Below are 25,481 nucleotides of genomic sequence, written 5' to 3' on the forward strand. Positions count from 1 at the left end.
ATCTCTGACCTTCATCTCTGACCTTCATCTGTGACCTTCATCTCTGACCATCATCTGTGACCTTCATCTCTGACCATCATCTCTGACCATCATCTCTGGCCTTCATCTCTGGCCTTCATCTCTGACCATCATCTCTGACCATCATCTCTGACCTTCATCTCTGACACCTTCATCTCTGACCATCATCTCTGACCTTCATCTCTGACCATCTCTGACACCTTCATCTCTGGCCTTCATCTCTGGCCTTCATCTCTGACCATCATCTCTGACCATCATCTCTGCATGGCAGGGCCAAAGAGGGGAGGGAAACAGCCACTGCTGTTTGCACAAGGTGTCTGTGGGGTCCCTCTGATCAAATACAGTCTGGCTTCAGGTCTTTACTTGCTGATTAAGCTCCACTGCCAGGTTTTTCCATCCACTCCTTGGCCTTTACGCCCTCAGTGACACGATGTCTATTGCCCCTGCCAAGACTCTCTTCAATGCATTAGCTTAGCTAGGGGTAAACTCTGACATCAGGGAAAAAAAAAAACACTGACAGTTAATGGAGCCCTGTAGGTCCCTGACCCCTGGGGATATGCACACAGTACCTGGCAAAAAGCACATTCTAATGTCTTGGGGAAAAGGTCAGAGTAGCAAGAGAAAATAGGCTGTTCATATTTTGTGGAATATTTATCAGGGCTGCAGGCTCTGGAGCCACACAGGCGGGTCAGGGTCCCTGCCCAGGGTGAGGGTCCCTGGCAGGGGCTCAGCCAGGGCTCCTGGGCACTGCAGCACACAGGGCTGGAGCAAATTGCCAGCAGTCAGAGGGCTGAACAGCATTTGCATAATCTGCGAGATCTAATTGTGTCTTTGGGCTTTTAATAAAATGGGATTGGTTTTATTTCAGTGGCTGGCTCGTAATGAAGGATTCAGCACTCTCCAAACCAGAATGGATGGTGTGTGTGCTGCTGCCTTGCCTGTCTCCAGCTGAGACACCCTGTGAGCCCAGAGCCACAGTCCAGCTGGGCCAGGAGCCACTGTCCAGCTGCTGGGACACAATGTGCTGCACAAAGAGGTTGTCCCTTTGTCAGCCTAAACAAGACATTGTGTATTTATGCTTTTTAGGTTGTTTCCTCCAAGGTAAGCAGAGAGTAGAAAAAAAGGGAGGACAGTAGGTGAATAAAAAGATTGAGAAATGGAAGAAGAAAGGAAGAAGGGTGTAAGCAACAAGCTCTGGGGAAAGAAGGAGCAACCATCCTTCAGCTTCCATTTGTGTGAAGTTTTCCCGAGGTTCCTCAAGAGCCAAAGTGCAGTTTGGACCCGAGGCACACCCATGAGCCCCAGCAGCACCACGGGGAGCCACATCCACACCTGCTCACTTCCCACCTCAGCCCCTCTCAGCCTGAGCTCTCCCTGCTGGGACAGCAGCCTGGAACTGCTGTACAAGCAGCTTGGCTGAAAAAATCAATAATCTTTTCAATAAAGCATTTTATCCCTTATATATATTGTCTCTCATAAAGATTTTACACAGACAAAAAGTTCAGAAGTTGGTGTAAAAAATGTTGGGAAAAAGGTGAAGATACGTAAGTAAATTACAAACTTGAGGCTGTTTGCAGTACCTTGGGAAAGTGGGAGTTATATTGATGAGTTTTTATTGATTTACCATCATTCCCAGTGTGGACATTTTCTGGTCTATTATACCACAGTCGCAGCATATTCCCATCGCAGCACTAAAGAGGAAATATGGGCAGCCTGACCTTGGCAATATGGAGATAATGAAATACCCTTAATGATCCTTCCAAAAGATTTTACAAGCCAACTCCAGATTCTATCTGCTCTGTGCTATGCTAATTTTTAGGATGCCTTGGAAGGAATTCCAGGGGCTCACAGCTGGACTCCTCACTGTGGGCTTTGGTGACCTCAGGGAGACAAAGGCTGCTGAGAGCGTGCCTGGTGCTCCCACAGCTCCAGGGGATGAGGTCTGGGGGCTGTCCCTGCTGTGGCACAGGCTGGCACCGTGGCAGAGCCCCTGTGGCACCGTGGCACTGCCTGTGGTGCCACCTCGTCCCTGCAGCTCAGCACGGGCAGGGCTGCAGCACTCCAGGGTGACTTTGGGGACAGCTCAAGGAGATTTACCATGCACACACCTGCCTGGAATTGTACCTAGCAGGGACATAAATAGTAGGTTTCAGTGCTCTGCTTTCCTCCTCTCCCCTCCCCGGCCCAGCTGGCAACACAATTACCAGCCCCAAAGTATTATTTTCTTAATAAAAATGTTATGTGTAAAGCAAAGCCACAAATGAGTCCCAAGCCCATGCAGATCTCAATCACTCCCTTCTTTATTCCCCAGCGAGATTGCTAATGACCTTCACGCAAACCTTCACCAAATCTTTTTGAAAGGCAAATATTAATTTCCTAGCATGAAAAAAGGAAATAAAAAAGCCTATTTTTCATGGGAACCACTCAGAAAGAAAGATATATTTTCCTTCAAAATGCAGGGAGGATTTTTACATTTTGTCACTTGCTTTGCATAGACTTGGTACCACCATTTGTTCACCTCTGAATGTAATCTCTCCCCATAAAGCTTCACTCTAAATTCCTGCACTCCCTGCTCTGATAGCTCTGCCAGAGTGGTGCCAGCACTGTGCTCCTGCAGCCCCTTCCCAGCTCTCTGCGAGGACACTGGGAACAATGCTCCACATTTTAATAGCTGAACCATTCATTTTTAAAAAGGATGCACCCAAGCCATGTAACAGTTTATAGCAAAATATTCAGAAGTCATTGATAATACAGGAACCCTCTGCAGGAAGCTGCACTGTGCTGTGCCACAGAATCCCTGGCATTTGTGTTTGCTGTGCCAGCAAGGACTGGAGATTCCCTGTGAGAGCCAGCCCAGGATGTGGATCCTCTGCACACCCACAGTGTGTGGTGGGAGCACAGGAAGGGCAGATCCCAAATGAGACTCGTGTCCCAGTGTCTCCTCTGGACACTGAGTGCTGATGTTGGAATGGTCTGTGAGGTGCCAGGCCAGGTCCACATGGGCCCAGGATGGGTTTGGAACGGGCCCTTCAGCTGCCACTTGCTTCAGCACACTTTCCAGCACCCCAAGGCTTTGGGTTGTGCCCTGGAGCTGGAGCTGACACAACATGGGCCATGAAACACAAACCCACCCCAGAGCACAAGGCCACCCCTACCGAGGAGAGCACCCCAACCAGTGTGTGCTGAGCAATGTGCTCGATTGCACAGCCAGAGCAGCAGCACAGGGGCAGCTCCTCCCCTTGGTTTGCACCTTACCTCCTTCCTCAGTGATGTTTTTTAGCACTAACTTCATTCATTTGCTGGGGTTTTATTCCATGAGTCTTGTAAACTTTTCCCAGACTGGTCTGTCTGAAAGGAGTGAGAAAATTCTTTAGGAGCCTGTATGAGCCAAGCCCTGTGCAGTGAGCCATGTGTGTGTGCTGGCTCCAGCCTGGCTCTGCCATTTGTGCTCCCTGGGCAGCAGGGAGGGGATCTGGGGTGCCCAGCCAGGACTGAGCCCCCACCCCTCTGCCCCCGTGGGTCTCCAGCCCCTCACCACACAGCAGGAGCAACAGTTTGTCTGCACAGATTTGGGGGAAAACCAGTTAATATAACAATAGCACTAAATCAGGCACAGAACTTCAAGTACAATTCACAGCAAGAAGTTGTTAATACCTTTATTATGGGATAAAATGTATTCATGATATTAAAGACATCACATTTCTGCCCTGGTGTCACATTTTAGATGTAGCGTAGATAAATGATCTATCACTGTAAGAGATCTACAAAAACCATTAGTAACCATGACATTTTGACGTCAGATTTTAAAAAATTCCTAAGTAATCTTTTTGATTTATGAAATGGTGTCCAGGTTCATCGAGACTGATCTCAGATTTATCACAGCCTGGTTAGAATTATTAATGATTTTCAATTTGTAAATCCAATGCCAGCATGTCCAAGTGCTCTCAGCAAAATCACAGAGAGCTGACAGGGAGATTTTGCTCAATCCATAGTTTTCAGCTCTTACAGGATTTCGTGGTTAACCCTTCGTGTGCCGGCGCGGCACAAAGCCATTGTTCTGAGCGGCACAAAGAGCCCGGGGTGAGTCACGGCCCGAGTGGCCATGAAACACAACAGCGCTGAGCGATCTCACTTCTACAGGCTCCTGCTGAACACCCTTAAAGACTTAAATTATAATGAGAAGAAAAGCTGATCTAAGCCAAAACAGACAGGCTCGAGTAGTTCTCCCGACAATTCATCACGGAGCAGATGAAAGGGAGGCAGGGGCAGAGAAAAAAGCACGGGCACGTCTGCATCCCAGCGAGGCAGCGGGAATATCTCTGCAGGAGGAAGCACCTCGGGTGAACACCTCCAGAGCCCCAGCAGAACGTTTATTTCCTAATTTATGGGGCAATCGCCCCACCCCTGCAGGGAGGGTTAGGGGAGGTTTGGATGCTCAGACGCTCTCAGCAGAGGAAGCTGCTGCTCCCCGGGAGGGGTGAGCAGGCTCTGTGCCACCACCGCTGCCCTGCCAGGGTGACAGGTGCCACCACAGACACCAGCGTGTCACCTGCCAGCCTCTCCGGGGCCAGCACTGCCTTTCTTTGTTAGGATGGTGAAAGGAAACCCACCATGACTCATCCTTAGGCTGCAGACAGCCGAATTATTATTTATTTTTAAAATGTTCTGTCCCATTGGCCTGGATTTCCAAGGTGGCTGGAGCCCCACGTCCCTGGCTGTCCTGCTGAGGGCTCCAGCCCATCCTGGGCACAGAGGGACGGGCAGGGGCAGCCCCAGGGCTGAGGGGGCTCAGATTTGTTAAACACGGGCAGAGGACACTGGACTGGGCTCTGGGCTGACTCTGCTCTGGAATCCAGGCAGCACAGGAGGCTGTGCAGCTCAGAGCCTGCACAGAGGATCAGCAAGATTTACAGGTGCTGCTCAGCCTCTGGGTGGGTTTTAGCTCCACACTGCACAGACATCAGGACGGCAGCATTTCAAGAAGGATAAAATTCCAGCAATCCTCCAGTCCAGCACTGTCACAGCTGCTCAGGCTTCCCAGAGCATGCAGGTGCCTGGGGAGAGTTGGTGACTAGTTTTCTCTCAAGTACTCCACCTTAATTGGGCAGGTAAAACTCTGTAATTAGGGACCTTAGCTGGGGAATTTTTCTAATCCATCATATCTGCTCCATTATTCAACTCTATCAACTCCAGGCATGCAGGGAGAAGCAGGACATTCTTCACAACACTGTCAATATTAGCGTCCTTCCAATTACAGAGCATTATAATGGCAACCTGATGAGGAACTGTGACATGCTGCCTGCAACTTCTAACTTTTGATTAAAGCCTCCTTCAAGATGCTCCCCTTTAATTTATGGCACAGGGCTGGCCAGGGACAGGTGAGGAAATGCTGGGAGGGAGCACTGATGCTCCATGGATGCTCTTAATGCACCCAGAAGAGCTCACAGTGGTTCCAGGGCAGCCCCAGCTGTGTCCCCACCCTGAAGGCTGCCTGGGCTGTCTGCAGCTGGCAGAGGAGGGCTGTGAGTGCTGATACTACAGCTAAAAAAAGGGGGTTTATTAAAATATTCTTCTGACAGGTTCATTTTCTGAATTCCTCTGGATTATTTCCAGCATTCCAGTTCCATCAGAAAAACCTCTTTTCAGGGGTGGGGAGAGGCTGTGGTGCATTTCTTTGAGAGTCTGAAGCAACCAGAGCTAGCTGGGATGGAGTGCATCATTTCAGAGTGCAAGAGAGGTCTGGGACAGAGCAAATGCTGAGAAGCTGGAGCCCTGCAGAGAGCCCTACCTGCACAGGGAGAGCCAAGGCTGCAGCTGCAGGGTTTGTGTGCAGGGCTGAGTCACTGCAGCTCTGGCCGGGCTACAAGGGATCCCCTCTGCTGCAGGACACTCAGTGCCAACCTCCCCTGGACCTGAGTCCCTCCAGAGCACCTGGAATGGCAATCTGAGCCCAGGAATGCTGGTCACTTCTTCAAATCATGGTGCCTTTCCAAACAAGTGTGATTCCAATGGAAAACCAACGTGACAAGAGGCACACACAGTAATAACCCAGTGAGGAGACATGGCTCTCAAGACATCTACAGACCCCAGATTAAATGAAATTTTGACAGAGAAAAATATGTATTGGCAACATTTCCTGATCCACAATTCAAAGAGAAAATTGAAACCATATTTCCGTAAGATTCAGACACTGGAAAGAAGTTCTTAATAAACAAAAAGAGACAGGTCATGTAATTCACTCCCTTTTCCTCTCTTCCATTTGTTGGCCAGGAACAATTAAGAGTCAAGGAAAGAAGGTTTTAACAGAAAATTTTTACTTGAACCTGATAAAATCAACTTGGAAAGAAGTTTCCCAGCTGCAAGGCTGAATATTTATGTCTGGAGATTTAAGGAACTTTCCAAAATGTTAAATAATTTCCAAAACCAAAGCTGCTGGGTTTGGGTTGAAATCCTCTGCTCTGCAACCTGCTCTCCACCTCACTTTAAAAACACCATCTGAAGAATCCAGAGGTGGGAGGACTGAGGGGGACTGCTCTCCTTGTTTGGTCAGGGCCACGCTAAACATGGAAGGGGTCAGTGACTGCAGGACCTGTTTCCATGCTCGGTTACCCCAAAGTCAAACAACCAGCACAGGGGTGACTCAGGTATGGAGTGGCAGCAAATCTCTCTTCATCCAAGAGCCATTGCCCTAAGCTCAGAATTTTTTCCCCTGGATTTTCTGCTCTAATTGTTCCCAGGACATAAGGCTATGGCACTGCATTCTGTTGTTCATTTGAAAAGTCTCCTCCATTCTCCTAAACGAAAACCAAAGGAAAACAAGGTAAATAATTTTTTTTAAAAAAATGTGGAAATCCTTATGATCCCCTCACCTTGCAGGAGATAACCTGCAGATGCACTGGCACATGGAGAAGCACTTTGCTTCTGCAAAGGTTCATGAGCAGGCCCAGAGGAGCAGAGCAGAACCCTGGGCTGTGACCCTGAGCCCCCTGAATCCCTCCAGCCCAGACCCAGGTCCAGGAGGGACAGGGGAGCTGTGCTGGTGACATGCACAGGGGCAGGCACTGGCCCTCCTGCACAGCAGAGTGACATGAATTAGCCTGTGACAGTGACAGAAAATGGAAAAGAATGGCCCTGCAAATGCAGTTACAAGAGAAAAGCAAATTGATTTAGTGGACATATGAGTATTTTTGAGAGAGAAAGCAAGAGAACAGCCTGACATATTCCAAGATACCCCTCGATTGCCTCTCTTAAGGAGATGTCATTCAGATTTCCCTGAACTAGCCTTTAAATGAGTTCTATAAATAGATGGGGCACTGGCAGTATTTACAGTGTGAGCATCAGGTGAAACACTACAGCAGCTGCTCTCACCTTCTCCCGCCCCGCTGGAGGTTAACTCTGATTTCCATGTTAATGCTGCCTCCATCCCAATGGCTGCCATTTGTCAAATTAACATTCATTTCAACAACCCAAAAGTGAGAGCTTTTAAACATTAATTCACAACTATGAGCTCTTCTCAGCACATTATTATGTTACTGTGATGAAACAAACTGCCTATGGAAAGATATAGATCCTGCTGGAAATGTTGGCATTGAGGATGGGAGCGGAGGCCACAGCCCCAGGCGGGTGAGGGTGGCAGTGCCAGTGTCCTGGGGCTGGCTGGGGTGACAGTGCCAGTGTCCCAGGGCTGGCAGGGGTGGCAGTGCCACTGTCCCAGGGCTGGCAGAAGTGACAGGGCCAGTGTCCCAGGGCTGGAAGAGGTGACAGTGCCAGTGTCCCAGGGCTGGCAGAGGTGGCACAAACAGAGCCAGGAGCCCCCAGACCGCTGCCCATGGCATCTGCCCCAGCATGGCTCCCAAGAGCAGCTCAGGGCTGTGTCCCACCCGGGTCCCCGTGGGGTTTTGGAGTCCCCAAATGGTTCTGGGAGTGCCAGCTCGCCCCCCTCGCCTGCCCTCTCCTCCTGCCTGACATTCCCGGGAAGAGGCTCGCCAGGAACCTCTCCCAATGCACGAGCATTTCCAAGGCAGAGATTATCATCTGAAAGATTTAAATCGGTGCTATTTTGAGTCTGCAATTATTCCAGCTCTCACCATGACTGATCAGTGTGCTGTCTCTGATTAACAAGACAAATTAGGGGAAGGCCCTGGCTGCCGAGGGCGCGGACAAAGGCAGGATACGGCCGTGGGACATCCCCGGGCATGTGCTCCTCCCTGCACCGCGGGCAGCGCAGCCCCAGGCGACACCGCTTCCAAAATCCCCGGTCCCACAGCACCATGTGAGCACCACGAGCCCCGTGCGGAGCCCTGGATGCTGCAGGTGACACCCGGCACAGCCCTGTCCCCCCCATGGCACCGCCCGTCACCGCTGTCCCCGGGGCCCGGCGCTGCAGGTGACACTCGGTGACCCTGTCCCCTCCCTGGCACCGCCCGTCACCGCTGTCCCCGGGGCCCGGCGCTGCAGGTGACACTCCGTGACCCTGTCCCCTCCCTGGCACCGCCCGTCACCGCTGTCCCCGGGGCCCGGCGCTGCCTCCCCGCCCTCCGGCACACCCGGGTCCGTTCCCCACGTCTCATCCCTCCCATCCTGTTTTCCGGTCTGGCTGGAGTTCCAGTGGAATTCAGGGATGAGCTGAACTGGGCCGTCTCTTTCTCAGCGACCATCCCTGGGGAGGTGTGCCAGTGGTGCCAGTGGTGCCAGTGGTGCCAGTGGTGCCAGTGGTGCTGCAGGACGGGGTTTCCTCTCTCTTCTCGGAATGAGAAGGGACCGAGGGGACGCTGTGCCCTGGAGGTGCCCCAGCTGCTGGCGGGGCAGGAGCCCGGAGCTGTGCAGCCAAGGCAGCCGTGCCAGGGCTCCGTGTGGCGCTGCGTCCCACATCGGCTCCCCCGGTTTTCCTGAGGGTCTGTCTCCCCAGACAAGCACAGACAGATACCTACAACTCAACTACGTCTGGCTCCTAACCGAATGCAGAGCCGTAATTCAATCAAGATGTTCTGCTGACACCATAAACCGGGGAGCGGCGCGGAGCAGCGAGTGTAAATGCCAGCAGAACCCGAGACCGAGCTACAGCTGCACTGCTGCTCCAGACACGCCGTGCTCAGACACGGGGGAACAGAGTCCTCTTTGTTAAACTAATTATTTTAATACATAGAAGGAGAGGACAGAAAGGACCTGTTAAATATTTACCATTTCAGGCCTTTCCTTGCCGGACATTTTTTCACTGTTGATATAAGCTGCTCTGCGCCGCAGTTAAACCTGCCCATAAAAATGGAAAGGTTCGAAGTGTGCATGACATATTTCAGAGGGACAGGGTGACTCCAGGGGCTGGTAATGAAGACCAGAGCCTCTCACCTCTGTAGCCCTGCTTTGAATCCAAACACCATTTCCATCTGCACCCCTGTTACAAGCCGGGCTGCTCTCTGTCCCTGTGACCCCCGCTGGCACCTGGTGTCCCATCGGAGGGGACAGCAGCGCAGGGGAAGGGGCTCCAGCTCTCCCTCGCACTTTTGGGAGCCCAGGACAAGCACAGCCCACAGCGCAGTGTCCGCGGGGACAGGGGGGCTCGGAGAACCGGCGGGTTTCCTCCCGCCGATGGAGCGGGCGGTGCCGGGGGGACAGCGGGCACCGGGGACCCTGTCCCAGGGCAGCGCATCGGTGCGGGGCCCAGGAGGGCTTTGGAAAAGCTGCTGCCACGGAAACAGCCCCGAGTGCTGCGAGGAGAGCTCTGAGAGCCGCGGGGAGAGCTCTGGGTGCTGCGGGGAGCTCTGGATGTTGCGGGAAGGGCTCCGAGTGATGCGGGAAGGGCTCTGAGAGCTGCGGGAAGGGCTCTGAGAGCTGCGGGAAGGGCTCTGAGAGCTGCGGGAAGGGCTCTGAGTGATGCGGGAAGGGCTCCGAGTGATGCGGGAAGGGCTCTGGGTGCTGTGGTAAGTGCTCTGGGTGCTGCGGGAGCTCTGAATGCTGCGGGGAGGTTTCTGGGAGCTGCGGGAGCTCTGAATGCTGCAGGAAGGGCTCTCGATGCTGCGGGAGCTCCGTGCGCTGTACGCGGTTCGGGCACTGCCACCCCGCAGGGCACCGCTGGCAGAGGGAGGCACGGCAGCCGCACAGCAGCGCAGGAGGGGACAAGAGGGACGTGCCCGAGAGCTGAGACCCCCGAGAGCCGTGCCTGGAGCTCACCTGGCCGGAGGCACCTGCGCAGGGGCAGAGGGGACAGGTGAGTCCCGGGCACTGCGGCCCCGCAGCGGGAAAGCTTCTGCCTGCCCTGGTGCTGCCTGTTCCGCCTGTCCGTCTGTCCGCCTGCCTGCCGACAAAACCCCTCTGTTCCCAGCCCCGGCTCCATCCTCAGCCCAACGGGGCGGGATCGCAGCTGCCCCTGCCCAGAGCCCAAATTCTGCAGATCTCAGCAAAAACTCTGGGAAGAACTCAAATGTGCAGCAAGCACTGATTTTCTATGTGGATGCATTGCCATTAGGCTTACCCATTAATGAGAATAATAGTAATTGTTATGATAATGATGATTATAGGGACTACTTCATTTTTACTGAGGTTGGAAATATCTAAACCAAACCCTTGCACAAGCCATGTGCTTTTATCAAAGCCATTAATGTCTGAGATAACATTTCTTAATGCCAAATTTTCTATGAAAACGTACATTTATATCAAGAAAATTAAATTTCAGCTTAAGGTTCTTATTATAAATAAAAGAAAATAAGTCAATAAAACAATAAATATTTAACTGAATGAAGCAGAAATTATATCCAATTATATTTTCTTTAAAACCCAATTTATCTGCCAATATTTTCTTTAAATGCTCATGTTACTTTTTCACTTACTAACAATAAATGCCTGGATGCATTTCAAAGTGGTGCCTTTTCTATTATTTCATTTCCTGGAGTCCTCGGCTTGAAAGGACATTAATAGCACACTATAAATAAAAAATAAAAAATAGAAAAAAAAAATAAAGTTACTTAAGGATTTACAGCTGAGGATTTCTATGGAAACAAACCGGAGAGGGGAGTTTGCATCAGGGTGGGGGTGGGGGATGGAAACAAAGAGCTGAAAAAGGGAACCAAAGTTCAGCTGCCACATGGCAGCCCCAGATCCCCCTGCCTGTGCCCAGCTCCTGTCGGGGGGCACACGGGTGGGGGGCACACGGGTCCCCCCAAAGCAGCCACTGGCTCCTGGTGCTGCTCTGGCACGGGAACACGGAGGCACAGGGATGGTTTGGGCTGCCAGACCCCTGCCTGTGCCCCAGATGAGAGCTGCAGGAAAGCTGTAGGGATGATGCCACATACCAGAGCCCTGTGGGACACTGGGACACCCTGTGACACTGGGACACCCTGTGACACTGGGATGCCATGGGACACTGGGACACTGGGACACCCTGGGACACTGGGACACTCTGTGACACTGGGATGCCATGGGACACTGGGACACTGGGACACCCTGGGACACTGAGACACTCTGTGACACTGAGGCACTGGGACACTGGGACACACTGGGACACCACAGGACACTGGGACACCCTGGGACACTGGCAGCCCACAAGCCTGGGGAACTCCTTGCCCCGGCTGCCTCTGCCCCGTGCTCACCCCCTCGGATGTGAGCTGCAGCCAGCAGAGGGGAATGGCTCCATCACCAGCTCTCACAAATGGGAAGTGGATTTCCAAGTGAGAGGAACCAAAATGACTTGCATAACATAGGAAACAATTCAACAATCAAAAAATCTTTCACTACTTAATAGGATTTTATCAATTGAATTATCTGTGTAAGTGCTGGCAGCCCAAGCTGATCAATCCATTAAGGGATGCCCGGCTCAGTGGGAGGGGGCTGCTGGAGGGCACCTGGCTCCTTTCACACCTCAGACCCCGGGGGCAGGGCTGTGCCAGGGCTCCCCCAGCCTGGCACTGCTCCTGTGGGACAGCCTGTTCAGGCTGGGGACCCCCGGCCACAGCTGGGACATGGGCCCGGTCCAGCTCCGTGTTTGTGCAGCCAGGGGGCCCTGGGGACAGGCAGAGCCCTGGGTGTCCCCCTGTCACCAGCATTTGGTGACTCCTGCTGAGGCCCCTGCAGTCTGCCTCTCCCATGGACACGTGCACTGACACACAGGGTGCAGTGGGTTATTGATGGCGTGTAGGACCAGGTGTTCACAGACGAAAGGTTAGTTTATTAATCCTCTGGGAGACCTTATGAAAAACAAATTCAGGTAAACAACATATTTTTCTTGACTGCTTTCAAGATTTAAGGCAGGGATCCTGTTCTTGGAGTCTCTCCGACGCATTTCCATTGCACTCTCTTATTACATTCTTCAAAAAAGAGAGATTGCTTCTCGTGCCACATTCTGGGAGAGAGAAACCTAATTGAATCTGCTGCCCATGTGGCTGGACAGCATCTCCTTCCCAGTTATGGATGGGCTGGAGAGTCTCTAAGCACACGAGGCATTGTTCTGCTGGGTGCCTGCAGTTCCATGCTGTGTCCCTTGCCCAGCCACAGACATTCCCTCTGCACCCAGAGCAGGTTTTGGTGTGGCTTTGTCCAGCTAAGATGGGGGTAAAGACAGGTTTCCAAGTGAAGCCTCCAGTGTGTCCCCTCCAGGGAGGAGCTGGGGTCACTGGGGGCTCTTGGGGTGGCACAGACACTTCCCAGTCCCTGCACCCCACAGTGCCCAGAAGCACCTCCCACCCCTCCCAGCACTGCCCTAAACGTGGCAGGACAAAGCCCCCAGCCTGGAGCCCACCACAGAGCCCACCCAGAGGAACCAGCCCCCAGGTGGCTGCCCTGGGACCAGTGGGGACCAGTGGGGTCTGATCTGAGGAGGAATCTCACAGGGAGTGCAGGACACTGTACACTGCCTCATGTAGGCTCTGAGCATGGTGATCAGGGGAGAGAGAAATCCCTGTGCCCTGTTTATGACCACTGGAACTTGATTAAGCACTGAACTTTAATTAATTGACTGCCTTGGAGTAATAAGTTCTGCCGATCTGCTATGCCCAGAGAAGAGGTGAATAGTTAATTCCCATTAACTGTCAGGTGTGAGACGTGAACCCCACCATCGATCAGACGGGGCTCAGACACAGCACAGCCCAGAACCTCCCCAGCTCCTGCTCTGACACATCCCGGACCCTCCCCAGCCCCTGCTCTGACACATCGTGTCCTGGACCCTCCCCAGCCCTGCTCTGACACACCCTGGACCCTCCCCAGCCCCTGCTCTGACACATCCCAGACCCTCCCCAGCCCTGCTCTGATGTGTCCTGGACCCTCCCCAGCCCTGCTCTGACATATCCCAGACCCTCCCCAGCCCCTGCTCTGACACACCCTGGACCCCTCCCCATAACCCCAGACCTTGCCTGGAGTTCTCAGCTGGAGTGCTCAGCCCCCTGCAGCAGGGCACTGCCTCTGCCCCCCGGGCACCTGGGCACCCCTGGGACCCCCCTGTGCCCAGCCTTGGGCACAGATGGGGCAGGGATTTTCCTGCCAGTCCTGGGTGCCACCTGGTCCTGGCCTACCCCTGCAGCGCCTGGGGAAGCATTCCAAATGTCAGCTCCCCATTACTTCCATTACTTCTCCCCCAAAGAGCCAAGGTTGTGAGGTGAATCCCCTCAGCCCAGCATGTGCTGCAGAGCAAAGAGCAGTGGCCAGGGAGGAGGAAAAGGCAGGAAGGTGCTTCCCCTCTAGGATGGGCTGGAGCAGGAGGGCAAGGCCCCAGTGTACATGCCCTGCCTGTGCTCCAGCGTGCCTCTCCTGCTCCTTAAATTGATTGGCACTTTCTATTTGAGGAAAAATGAGTTCTTAAAATTGAAATACTGGTTATTGTTATGGTAATACAGGGAGGCTGTGGCAGCAGAGATTTTAAGATCCAGATGGGTTAGTTGGAATCAAGCAGCTGAGAGGCGAGTCTGTATGAAGTACTCAGGACTAATGAGTTCCGAGGGATCGGGTCCGGACCCCTTAATGCTGCTGATTCAAGTGCTGGGTGCAGGTAATCACCAAGATAACCCGAGGCCTCTGGGATCATTACTGCTTTATCACATTTTGTATAAAATATTTTCGGCCTCATTTAGGATGTCAGCCTCTATCAAACATTTCCTGGCGCTAGGAGCGCGACGCAGCCCTGCGGCTCCAGCGGGAACCTTCCCCTTCCCTGCTGGCCCTGCACACCTGGGACCTGCACTGCTCTCTCCAGGCTGGGGCACCTGCAACCCTCCTGTCCCACCCTGGCCTCTCTGAGGGGGCTGTGCTGCTGAACAGATTTGTGAATAATGTGAGAACAAAAGTATTGAGCCATAGTAGCAGGACATAGTGACTGATTCTCAGCATCTGTTATTGCTTTCTCTCATCTGTACCTGAAATTAGCAATTTAGAGCCCATACCTTTATTTGGAAAATAATAGTACAGAATTATAAAAGTTTAATATGCTCTCAGTAAAATGAAAAATGAGCGGTTATGATATTGTCTAACACTTTCAAATGTGTTTATTAATTCATGTTTTAAATCATAAGTTTCATTCTGCAGGAGAGTCATACACAGCAATAAGCAAGTTTTAAAATATTAATGAATAAACAATATTTCTCTATTGAAATATAACATGCTTCTTTGAACAATGTACCAATGGTAATAAATCACAACCAGCAGAAAATTGCATTTCATATTTAATACAACTTGAACTCTGCCTTTTTATAAATTATATCTTTTTTGTTTAATTGGCATCAGTTCAGATCTAGCAGATTGCTAATAAAATTCTGGATTTCCATATTTAATGACGCGTGCTCTTTATGCTGAATTTTACCCCAAAAAAAAAAAAAAAAATTGCAACCTTTTATTCCACAAAGAGCAGGCATTGATAGGTGATCTCGCAGCACGGGCAGTGCTCCGTCTGCTCTCCCAAAGCCTCGCTGTCCCCCGCAGCCAGCGGTGGCCGTGTGGCACATTGCCCTGCCCCGAGGCGCCATGCCCAGACCGGGAGGAGGAAGAGGAGGAGGAGGAGGGTCCCATCCCCTCCGGGGGGTCCCTGTCCCAGAGATGTGCTCACGGGGACACCCCTGCGTCCCCACCCACCCCAGGAATCTCAGCACTCGCGGCAGCACCGCGGAGAGGAGTGAAAGTAATTGGGTTTAATTAGCCTGTGTAAACACGATCCTTAAATTCGTTGCCACATGAGGGTTCTGACAGTCTCCAATAAATTAATCCCTTTTATTATATCAATGACAGGAAGATGATCAAATAGGCTTTGATATAGATTTGGGGATTTAGCACCTAGTAGCGCTCTGACACGCTTGAACTTCCTCCTGCTGCTGCTGCTGGAGGCAAGAACGAGGCTACGAGCGGCGGCTTCCGAGCGGAGCGGGCTGAGACACCGCTGGGGACGCCGCGGAAACTTTGAAGAGAAGTTTGTCTCCAGGATTTGTTGGGTAAGTTGGGTTTCCAGAGGGTAGGTGACGTGAGGAGAGGTGTGGGAGGAAGGGAGCACGCTGATGAGGAGCAGCAATTAGCGCATCCTGAGCAGGAGCGGAGCTGAGCGCAGTCCGGTCTCCCCTCCCTCCCTGCGGGGCGCACGGAGCCTCCGCACAGAGCCCGGCTTAAAGCGACCCTAGCACCGGGCTGAGCTCAGAGGCCGGAGCAAAGCCACCCTGGCACCGTGCTGAGCCCAGAGCCCAGAGCCCGGAGCCCGGAGCAAAGCCACCCTCGCACCGCGCTGAGCCCGGGGAATCGGCTCTGCTGCCGCCGCAGCGCCCCTGGCACAGCCGCTCCTGCGCTCCCGAGCGGCACAAACCATTTCCCTAGGACACAGCCCACACCTGTGGCTCGTACTGCCAGCTCCATCCTTCCACTGTGCCAGCGGCTTTGTCATTCAGGGGAAACAAATCCGGTGGCAACAGGTGGCCCGGAGTGCCCGCAGAAGGTGAGGGGCCCCATGTCCCACCTGGGATACCAGGAGACTGGTTCAGCTACAGTGCCATCCCAGGTATTCCCCATCCTCCCTGGGCATGATGGCAAACAAAACCTCCTCCAACCCCTGCAACCAAGGAAAGGATCACTGGGTGGGAATTCTAATCATATATTATATTACCATGTCATATTAGACTAATAAAATCCTAATATGATACAGGAATGGGGAGCATATCATAACTCCTCTGTGGCTAATACAATGCAGGCAATAAATCACTGCAGGGCTTATCCTTAACAATTGTATCAGAGCTTTCTGTGTCACACTGATAACTCAGTCCCTCTGATCTAATGGTTCACTTTTCTTCACAGTCCATATGGCAGTGACATTAAAGCTAATGAAATAAAATAAAATTTGCCAATCTTTGAAGAATTCAGTTCTTTAAAAAAGATGTATTTTATTAACACAAACTGGAAACATCTTCAGTTACTCATGGTTACTTTTATCACACTGGAAATACATGGCACAGATATTGGCAGTGGAATTGCTCATCTCCTCACGTGTGTTCAGGACACCTCTGCAGGATCACATAGCACTGCTCAGCCTCACACTCGTGGTGCCAAAACCAGCAAAGTTGCCCCCATGCCCCAAGGTCTCCCCAGCTCTTCCCTTCCCCAGGATCCCTCGTTGCACCCAAGCCCGGACACACAGGCAGCCGGGCACAGGGGGAGCTTGTCACCCACTCCAGCGCCAGCAGAGGAAGGTTTGCTGCTCTCTGGGGGGCTGTGAGGCCGTGGGGTGCTCCCATGGCCCGGCAGGTCACAACCAGAGGCATCGTGTCTCCCCCAGTGCAATGGTTCTCCTGCAGGATACCCCCGAGCAGTGGCCGTGCCATGATCCCCACGGTCCCCGCGGTCCCCAAGGTCCCCGCGGTCCCCAAGGTCCCCACGGTCCCCAAGGTCCCCACGGTCCCCAGGCACAGCAGCTCAGACGGAGCTGGGCTGGTCCCAGGAGTGGCTGTGCAGCTGTGCCCAGGGGAGCACTGTGGCTCTCTCCTCCAGACATCCTGTGCCTGTCCCAGTGATGGATGCCTCGGCCAGCTCAGTGCCGGGCACAGGAGATGGCGATTCCTGGCACCTGCTGCAAGTCCTCCTTTAGGTCCTGCTGTGCTCCACACAGGGTCTGAGGGCTGCACCTCCCATGGCTGCTGGGCTCCGGCTGCAGGGCTCTCGTGTGCCAAAAGCTCAGACGTGGGCGCAGGGGATGAGGATGGTGCTGAGCTGGCAGGGTGGGAGCGCTGACGGTCTCCTCCCCTGGTGGGAGCCGCTGCTCCTGCGAGGCTCCGACGGCCCTTCAGGGTGCAGCTACCGGCTGAAACACAATTTACCATCAGCAGCTTGATCCTAGTACTGGTGCTGGCAGTAAACCTCCCTGATGCGTGATCAGGCCTCAAGGATAAGATGTTTATTATTTACCATGGAACCACGTGGCTGCTCTCCAACGTAAGGAAAAGCCAAATTGCACTTGTAATTCAAAGGGACCCAAAGCCTTAATGCTGCAAAGCAGCAGCTAATGATGCCCAGCGGGCGTGGGGCACGAAAGGACGGCCCAAAGGTTGTTGATGGCCTTCCTATGAACCTCCTCAGTGTGTGACAGGTCCTTGCCTGTGGCCAGCAGAGATGTGATCAAGATGAGGGACGTCTGAGTGTTCATTACGCTGCCTACTACGCCTCCGCTGACACACTTCACATTTAAAATATGAAATACCGTTTTCACTGAGCTGTAGCACGAACACTGAGCGTGTGGACTTGGGGAGCTCCATTAGCAAATGCAAATTGTTGGGTGCTTTGTCCTCAGCATGCAGAAGTCTTCGGCAGTCAACAGTCCCCACCTGCCCCAGCTCCCTTTAACTTAAAACAAAGACTTTGCAATGCATGTCTGGCTATTTACTTGTTTATTTAAATGCACCACCTGTAGAAGTAGCAGCACTGTTCAATTCCAAAGCTGATCCAGGTGAGGCTGCTCTGTGAACGAGAGCAGCAGCAGTCACTGGTGCATGAGAGCGGGGAGCAGTGTCACCACAGCCCAGGGGGGAGAGTGCGAGAACAAAGGTACTTTACAAAATAACCTGTTACAAGAATTGCTGAGAAAAGCTGAACCACAAGCTCATTGAATCATGCAAATAATTGTTCAGCCCCCAAAACAACACCTGAAGGCTTGAACAGCCAAAGGGAAGGGAAGGTGATGGCCCAGCAGCTCAGAGAGCTGGTGCTGGTGAGCGCTCTGCCCCCTCCTGCCTAGCTGCACTAACCCGAGTAGTGAGTAGTTATATTTATCAAAGACCATTTGCTGCAAGTGATTAACACTAATTTGATTTCCTGTGAGTCAATTTCCTTGAGATATGGTAAATAGGCTATTACCTGTTATTGACCTTTACTTTATTAAAAAGACTTAAAATTAGCATTTATATATATACGTCCTTCCAAAAAAGTTTTTTTAATAAAGAAAAATATTTTTATAATCACATTAGACCTGCTAGCCGAGGCTATAGCTCCAAAGTTAATGTTAAATAAAAATGGTAATTAAGAGTGAATATGATGATGGTTTTTAAACTCATCTAAAGGCCTGACCCCTTCCTTTACCTCCACATGATTTGTGGCTCCCAAGCAGAGCAGGGTGGCAGCGGAGGCAGGCGCTGGCAGATGGAAGCCTTTGCCCGGATGTGCCTCTCCAGTTCTCTCCTGGCAAGAGGGCACAAGGACCTGCTGGTGTTTAAGAGATGCTCAGCTCCTGCTCCATGCCAGCTCGCTCTTCTGGAGACCACACATCTCCTTGGGCTGACTTGAACTGAGCAGGAAGAAATTACATCAACGTTTGATCATGAAAGCAAAAAGTTTATTCATGTTTGAAACTACATATAACTACCACGAGGAAGACTTTTCAATCCAGGGTGTAATCCAGTTAGAAAGTAACACGAAACGGTTTAATACATTAGAATCACTGCCACAAATTATTTTCATGACTCAATCAGTTTCAGAATCGCATACAATACAAAAGAGAGAGAGAAAGGGCCCCTGCAATCCAGGGGGATGTACAGTACTGAATACTGAAGTCTGTATGCATTACAATTAGTTGTTGGTTTTTGCGTGTATTAGTAACAAGATGAAGAACATTCAAAATGCTTCTCAGTATTTACAACAGTTGCACTGTTTTGTGTCCAACCTAAGACCCCATGTTTCCACTTCCGCTTCTTTAGCAGTTGCCAAGGCAACCCTGATTTGTAGGAGATTACAATGTACATTACATTTCGTGGGGAAACAAAGAGTTAATTACAAGATGCAAAAAGATAAGAAAGAGACAAACTACAGCGTGAGTATCGTTCAGAGGTAGTAAGTGAGCACTCTAAGCTACAGAACATGTTGAAAGTCTATTGGTTTGTATGAGTTCGCATGAGGTAATAAAGCTGTGTTTGATTGGTGAGATGTATAAATACTCTTTTGCTACACTATGTACAACACTCCATATCACGGTGCTTTTTCCTTTCCTTTTCCTTTGTTTGTGGTTTGCTGCCTGTGAGAGGCACCAGCCCTTGGCAGGCGTGGGCAGCACCCAGCTCGTACTGTAAAACCCAGGGCGTGGCGTGCACAGAGACCAGCAGCGAGAGTCGGCGTCTCCCAAGAACAACCTGTGTCCGTGCCGGGGGACGGAGAGGAGACTCGGCCTCCGGGGGCTTGAGCAAGAAAAGATGCTCCTGGCTTCCAATCTAATTTGTAAGACAATAGATCTCAACAAAAATGTGACGAATAAGGATTCTTAAACACGACCATTGTTAACCGAAATAACTGAACAGCTCTTTTTATTCCAGCTCTGTGAGAGATATGAAAAGATGAAACACAATCAAAGTCTGTGATTCCTGTCGACTTTCCATGGAAATATGCACACAATTAAATTTGGGTGAGGCGGTTCTTTGTGTCTGCTCTTGCTACTGAGGTTAAGCTTGTCCTGTACTTTTACCCTTAAGGCCAAGTAATTGGCAACTGTTAGACCAACATCATTAAAACTGCTGACAATAAATTATGATAAAATAGTTACAGGGCTATAAACAATGCTAAATCTTGGCCTAATTGGATAAAGTGCTTTTTAACATTGTGTGTTTTAAGTATAAATACAAATGATTATGATACCTTTAAAAAACAGATTTACCAAGTTTTCTAATAAGACAAGGTTTTACAGTAAAGCTGTAGGTGGTTGGCTACAAAAAACTCTTTCCTTTTTCTCCTGCAACTCTGAATGCGCTAATCAAGGCATCTCAGCTCAGGGAAAAAGTGTTGCTAGGAGATTAGTTAGAGGTATCCGAGTGCACACTTCCCGGCCCTTCTGTAGGGGAAGTCACAGAAGATGGAGTGGTTGCGTCCTGCCAGCCTCCATTAGCCTGCAAAGGCAAAAACAAGTCAATTGATACCATTGCGCATATTAATGTCTCAGGCTGCGGCGGGCTGAGGGGCGATGCGAGGACGGGAATTGTCCCGCACCCCTCGCTGCGGGGCCGTGCCGGGAAGGGAAAGCGGCAGCCGTTCAGCCAGGCTGGCTGCAGCCAGGACTGGGGGCTCCTGCAGAGCTCATCCTGCTCTAATGAGGAACGTCCCTTCACCGGCACTTCAGCTTTTCCCCGGAGCAGAGCCGCCTGGGGCAATGCGTGTTTAACCCCCGCGTCTCCCCTCACCTCCCGCAGTTCGCAATGGCGTTTCCCCACCGGCAGGGCCCCGGGCAGGGCTGCCCCGCCCGGTTCCGTGCACAGCCCCGGCTCCCGGAGAAGGGCACACCGGGGAGGGATCGCTTTCCAATTATCTGCGGCGGCGGGGCCGCTCGGCCGGTCCGGGCCCTGCCGCCTCAGCCCTGCCTCGGCGCGAGCAGCGCGGCAACAAATTTGCCTTATGTCTCGGCCAATCGAGGCAATTGCTGGAATCAATGTCTGATCGGATTTCGGCTGTGGCAGACAGCTTGTCGCTACATATTTTTATGTCAGTCAAGAAGAGGGTGGCGCGGGGCTCGTGAGTTGGGGGACGCTGAGTGGAAGTGACGGGGAGGCCTCAGCGCGGGGCCCCGGCCGCGCCGTCGCTGCCCCCGGCCCTGCGGGGAAAGGGGAGCAGGGAAATGTGGAAACGGGGCAGGGAAATGTGGAAATGTGCCGGGAACATGTGCTCCTGGGCTCGGCCACACGGGCCGGGGGACACCGCGGGGACACAGGGTTGGCTGGGGACCCCCGGCCGCCCCTCGCCCCCACAGCGGGCCCGGCCCCGAGCTCATCCATCACGGGCCGAGAGCAGCCTCGGTAATTATCTCCCGTGCAGATGGAACAGCAAACAGCGCAGCTCCCTCCCGACAAACGCAGCGGTTCGGATTCTCCCTTCAGTGACATGAACGGCAGCGCCAAGCCACCCGCAGCCCCGACACCGCCCGGCTCGGGCACACGCCCGGCTCGGAGGCGGAAGGCACCGCGAGTTTTCATTTTGTAAAGATACGAGAATCTACTCAGAGAAAGAAAAACTCTTGTGCAGATATGAGTCTAAAGATATTCCATCTGAAGTAAACATCATTCCTCTTTTATCCAAATTTATAAACAACAAATGTACAATATTTTTACTCAGCTTGGCAGCTGGAAGAGAGGTTGTCAGCAAGCATTCTTTTTTTCAAATAAATTAATCCTTACTCTGGTGGTTTGAGATTATGCACTGTATTATACAACAGCGCCTTATCAGGCCTCATCAGTGAAGATGGAATTCATGTCTGTAAAATGCTGCAGGCAATCACAGTTTCATATTTTATCATGTTGATAAGGATATCGCAAATTCTCTGAAGCATTTCAAAACACTTAAATGAAAAAGGAGAAATGCAACTAAAAGGCTTTTTATATGGTTTGTTGTGGGTTATTATGAGTTATTTATAAATCCAAAAAGAAAGATTTGACATTTCAAATGTAAAAGATTTGAGTATTTAATGGTACTTTTTCCCCCTTACAATTGAACATCTTCAATCACATTTTAAATCATTAATATTTACTCTCATGGCAAGTGGCAACTCAAAACAGGGGGAAAACCTCCCCTTCCCTGTAGCTGCAGCAGCTCACCCTGGGTCTCCCCGTTCCCCTTCTGTGTGGGTTTTTGGGGCTGCTCAGAACCCAAACCCCAATTTATATCAGTTGGGAAGCACGGGGGGTAAACCCTGGCAGGGGGAGAGGGTCACTAGGCTGGGAATTCTCTACAGTAATTTTAGAGTCCATGAGTACAAAGGAAAACAAAGAAAAATCACCTCTCAAGCAAATATGAAACATAAAAAAAAAAAAGAATACAGCACTAATTGTTGCAGCTGTAAGTGGGAGACACAAGCTGGGGATGAGGGATGAGCCTCGCCGCTGCCGGGGGCTGTTCCACCCCTGCTCCCAGCCAAAGGAAGAACACATCCCCACACTGGTTTATCCCGAAGGAAGAACACATCCCCACACTGGTTTATCCCGAAGGAAGAACACATCCCCACTGATTGATCCCAAAGGAAGAACACATCCCCACACTGATTTATCCCGAAGGAAGAACACATCCCCACGGATTGATCCCGGCGCCTCGCGGGCACAGCTTGCCCAGCCCGGGCACTGTCACATCCCATCGCTTACGGCCAGCGGGAGGACATTTAGCACCTATCACCATCAAGCCCCTAATCCCTCAATTTACTGGCATCTGTTAGCCAGACTGACTGTTCGCTGCCTTTGCAGTAACAGGGCCAAAGGTGCCCCTCACATACAGGAAAAATGAGCACCCTTGACATGGCCAAAGGTGCACCACAGCCCGCCAGAGCTGCCTGGCATGGCAGCACAGCCCAGCAGAGCTCCCTGCCTGGCTGCTGAGCCTCTCAGAGGTTGTTACCTTTTAACTCACAAGGCTGAAACAAATAAAAATTCAATCCATTTATAGTCACAGATCTGGAATCTCCCTCTTCTTACATTAACAAGCCTTGCAGCTGCATGGCTGTTCTGTGGTTCATCCCCAAAGATGTGATATTAAACAACATTTTTGCAAGAGCAATTAATACAGGTATTAATGACTGCATTTACCTGCCACTGCGCTTATGGCTCTCCAAACCACTGTTCCCCCGGGTACTCACATTTAAATTATGTGGACTGTACAGTGAATTTCCTCCCAAGCCATCATTGTATCCTCCCGTCTGATTGATAACATGACGCAGGGTATCCACCTTAAAGTGAGGGGAGACAGGATTCATCATTCCAAATCTATTAAAACATCATCACTTACAATAGGCAACATTTTGAATTATGTGAGCCAAAAGGGTTTAGCATCTTCTATGAAAGGCAAATTTATCAATCAAGACTGACTGGCAGAATTTCAACCAATCCGTGCCCGTTAGAGCCCACAGATCTCTGCTGCTCTCACACCAAACACAACCTCCTCCCAGCACATGGCCTGCAGCTCCTGCCCCAGGGTCTGCAGCAAAGTGCTGGAACATTCACCTTCCTGTGTGTGCTGGCATGTATGAAGCAGATGATGGTGTGGACACAGCACATAAACCATGGAGCCAGCCCTACTGAGAGGGCTGCAACAGTGACTGGCAATGAGGTGTGTTGTAACAGCTCAGGCAGATGCCTTCTGACATTTAAGGAAATAAATAAATAGATGAATGAGTTAATTAATAAATAAAAGTTTGTCCAATAAATGAAGGAGAGATGGGAGACATGTTTGTTTTTTTAAAGGGCGAGGGGAGGAGGAAGAAAGGAAAAAAAGAAAGAAAATTTCACTGGATTTACAGTGTCCATGGAAGTCAGATGCACCCAGTCCCATTCCATGAGCTCAAGCCAGAGCCGAATGCATTCACAAAGCTTAAAATTTCAATCAGAAAAAAATCATTTGTTCCTTTCTATTTGTGAAATTCAATGCCGGGGTAAGAATAGGCCACATCCAGAAATATGCAGCCTCCACTCTACAGCGAGGCCCAGACCAGTTAATAGAGCCAGAGTAAGGTGGAATTTTTAGCCCAAACCCTACCCTGCCAGAAAGGCCCTGCTGGGGCATTTCTCCTACCTGTGATTGCACATTGGCTCCGACTTGGGACCCCTGGTAAGAATCCCCATTCAGACTCTGCATGTTCATGAACATGTCCCCAGAATTTGGGAGGTTAAAAGAACCAGAAGAACCTGGAAAGGAAAGAGTTAGGTAGCTGAATAACAGAGAGCTGCAAAAACATAACCCCGAGACCTGAGGGCAGGGGAAGGAGAAGCAGCAGGAGAGGAGAGGACAGGCAGGGCTCAGTGGAGGGGAAGCTGCTGCCCTGGCGTGGGGTGAGCATGGCCACGAGCCCCCCACGCTGGCCACCACACAGAGCCCTGTGCTGGCCAAGCCTGGAGCTCCCTGCAACCCAGGCAGCTCTTCTCTCTGGAAGAGCAGCCTGTACAACAACGTTTCGATGTCGGATCACCCTGTGGATAACTCCATCATGAGCTGCCATCACCAAACACTCATTTTGAGCCTGTGCTTCTTGTCTCCTTCTGAAGGAAATTGTTGGCACTTCCCAATTATGTGGTTTATTACTGTCAAAGAAGGAACCTTTTTCTTACTTTCTTTTAGTTAAAGTCTTCTTTTCCCCATGGTTCTTTATCCTCTAAGAGTTGTCCACAACTAAGTCACAGCAAAACTTGACTGCAAACAGTGTTTGTGCTTGTGGCAATCCTTGCCCCTGTAGCCCAAAAAAGCAATGCCCCCCTCACACATTCCCTGACTAATGTAGTGCTCAGACTTGCAAAATGTCAGCAGCACACCAGTGAGTCCTGTAACAGAATTAAAGTTCCATCCTTAGATTTCTGTTTATAACATCAACTCCATTTCAAGCCATCCAGAGTTTAAATTACAATTAGAGCATGCTAAAATATTCCTCTATTTTGTTGTTATCTTGACAATAAATTTAACAGTTCTACAAAACCAGACTTGGACCTCTGCCCTATTTTATGTTCTTTCCAGTAAATAAGAAAAAGCTTTAAGAAACTACAGAAACAAAGAAGGTGCCAGAAGCCAGAACCAGGCAGCTGTAACCACTGCAGGAATTACATGGGCCCCACTCTAGGGCTGTGGAGCTGCTGGGACCACCCAGGGCAGTGCTTGGCCCTTGTGCTCTGACCTGGACATCCCTGGGCTCAGGACAACTCCCTGTGCCACCACTGGGACTGCTAAGGAGCTGCATCCTCCTCACCCCGACCGAGCTCACTCTGTGACACACGGCCCTCCAGGGGCACACACACCCCTCCAGGGTGACACACACTCCTCCAGGGTGACACACAGCCCTCCAGGGGCACACACACCCCTCCAGGGTGCAGCAGGCAGGTACGTACCAGAGTTTGGGGTGGTGGGGGAGTTGGTCTGGTTGTTCTGGACGGCCGCGGCCACGGCGTGCGCTGCAGTCACGGCCGTCTTTGCCGCGTAGAGATTGGCTTCCTCCTGGAACTTCCCGATGTTCTTCTTGTACCTGATTCTCTTATTGCCAAACCAGTTGGACACCTGCAGTGGAGAGAGGTGGGAAGGGTGAAGGACAC

At 51.3% G+C, this 25,481-nt stretch overlaps 1 protein-coding gene across 7 annotated transcripts in view; it reads right to left on the reverse strand.

Annotated features, from left to right (window-relative positions):
* Positions 1–19,453: 19,453 nt before the first annotated feature.
* The window catches only part of PBX3 (PBX homeobox 3), a 99,910-nt gene continuing 93,882 nt past the window's right edge, over positions 19,454–25,481 (reverse strand). For 6 of the 7 annotated variants that reach the window (XM_056505169.1, XM_056505170.1, XM_056505171.1 and 3 more), the window contains 4 exons: positions 25,281–25,446; positions 23,980–24,092; positions 23,048–23,137; positions 19,454–20,324 (listed from right to left, as the gene is read on the reverse strand). In XM_056505169.1, coding sequence (XP_056361144.1) covers positions 20,232–20,324; positions 23,048–23,137; positions 23,980–24,092; positions 25,281–25,446 — 462 coding nt within the window. In that variant the 3' untranslated portion in view covers positions 19,454–20,231. Of the gene's footprint in view, positions 20,325–23,047; positions 23,138–23,979; positions 24,093–25,280; positions 25,447–25,481 lie in introns of those variants that run through there. The other variant, XM_056505176.1, reaches the window with a different exon arrangement.

The sequence above is a fragment of the Oenanthe melanoleuca genome, chromosome 17 (genome assembly GCF_029582105.1).
Source record: "Oenanthe melanoleuca isolate GR-GAL-2019-014 chromosome 17, OMel1.0, whole genome shotgun sequence".
NCBI lineage: Eukaryota > Metazoa > Chordata > Aves > Passeriformes > Muscicapidae > Oenanthe > Oenanthe melanoleuca.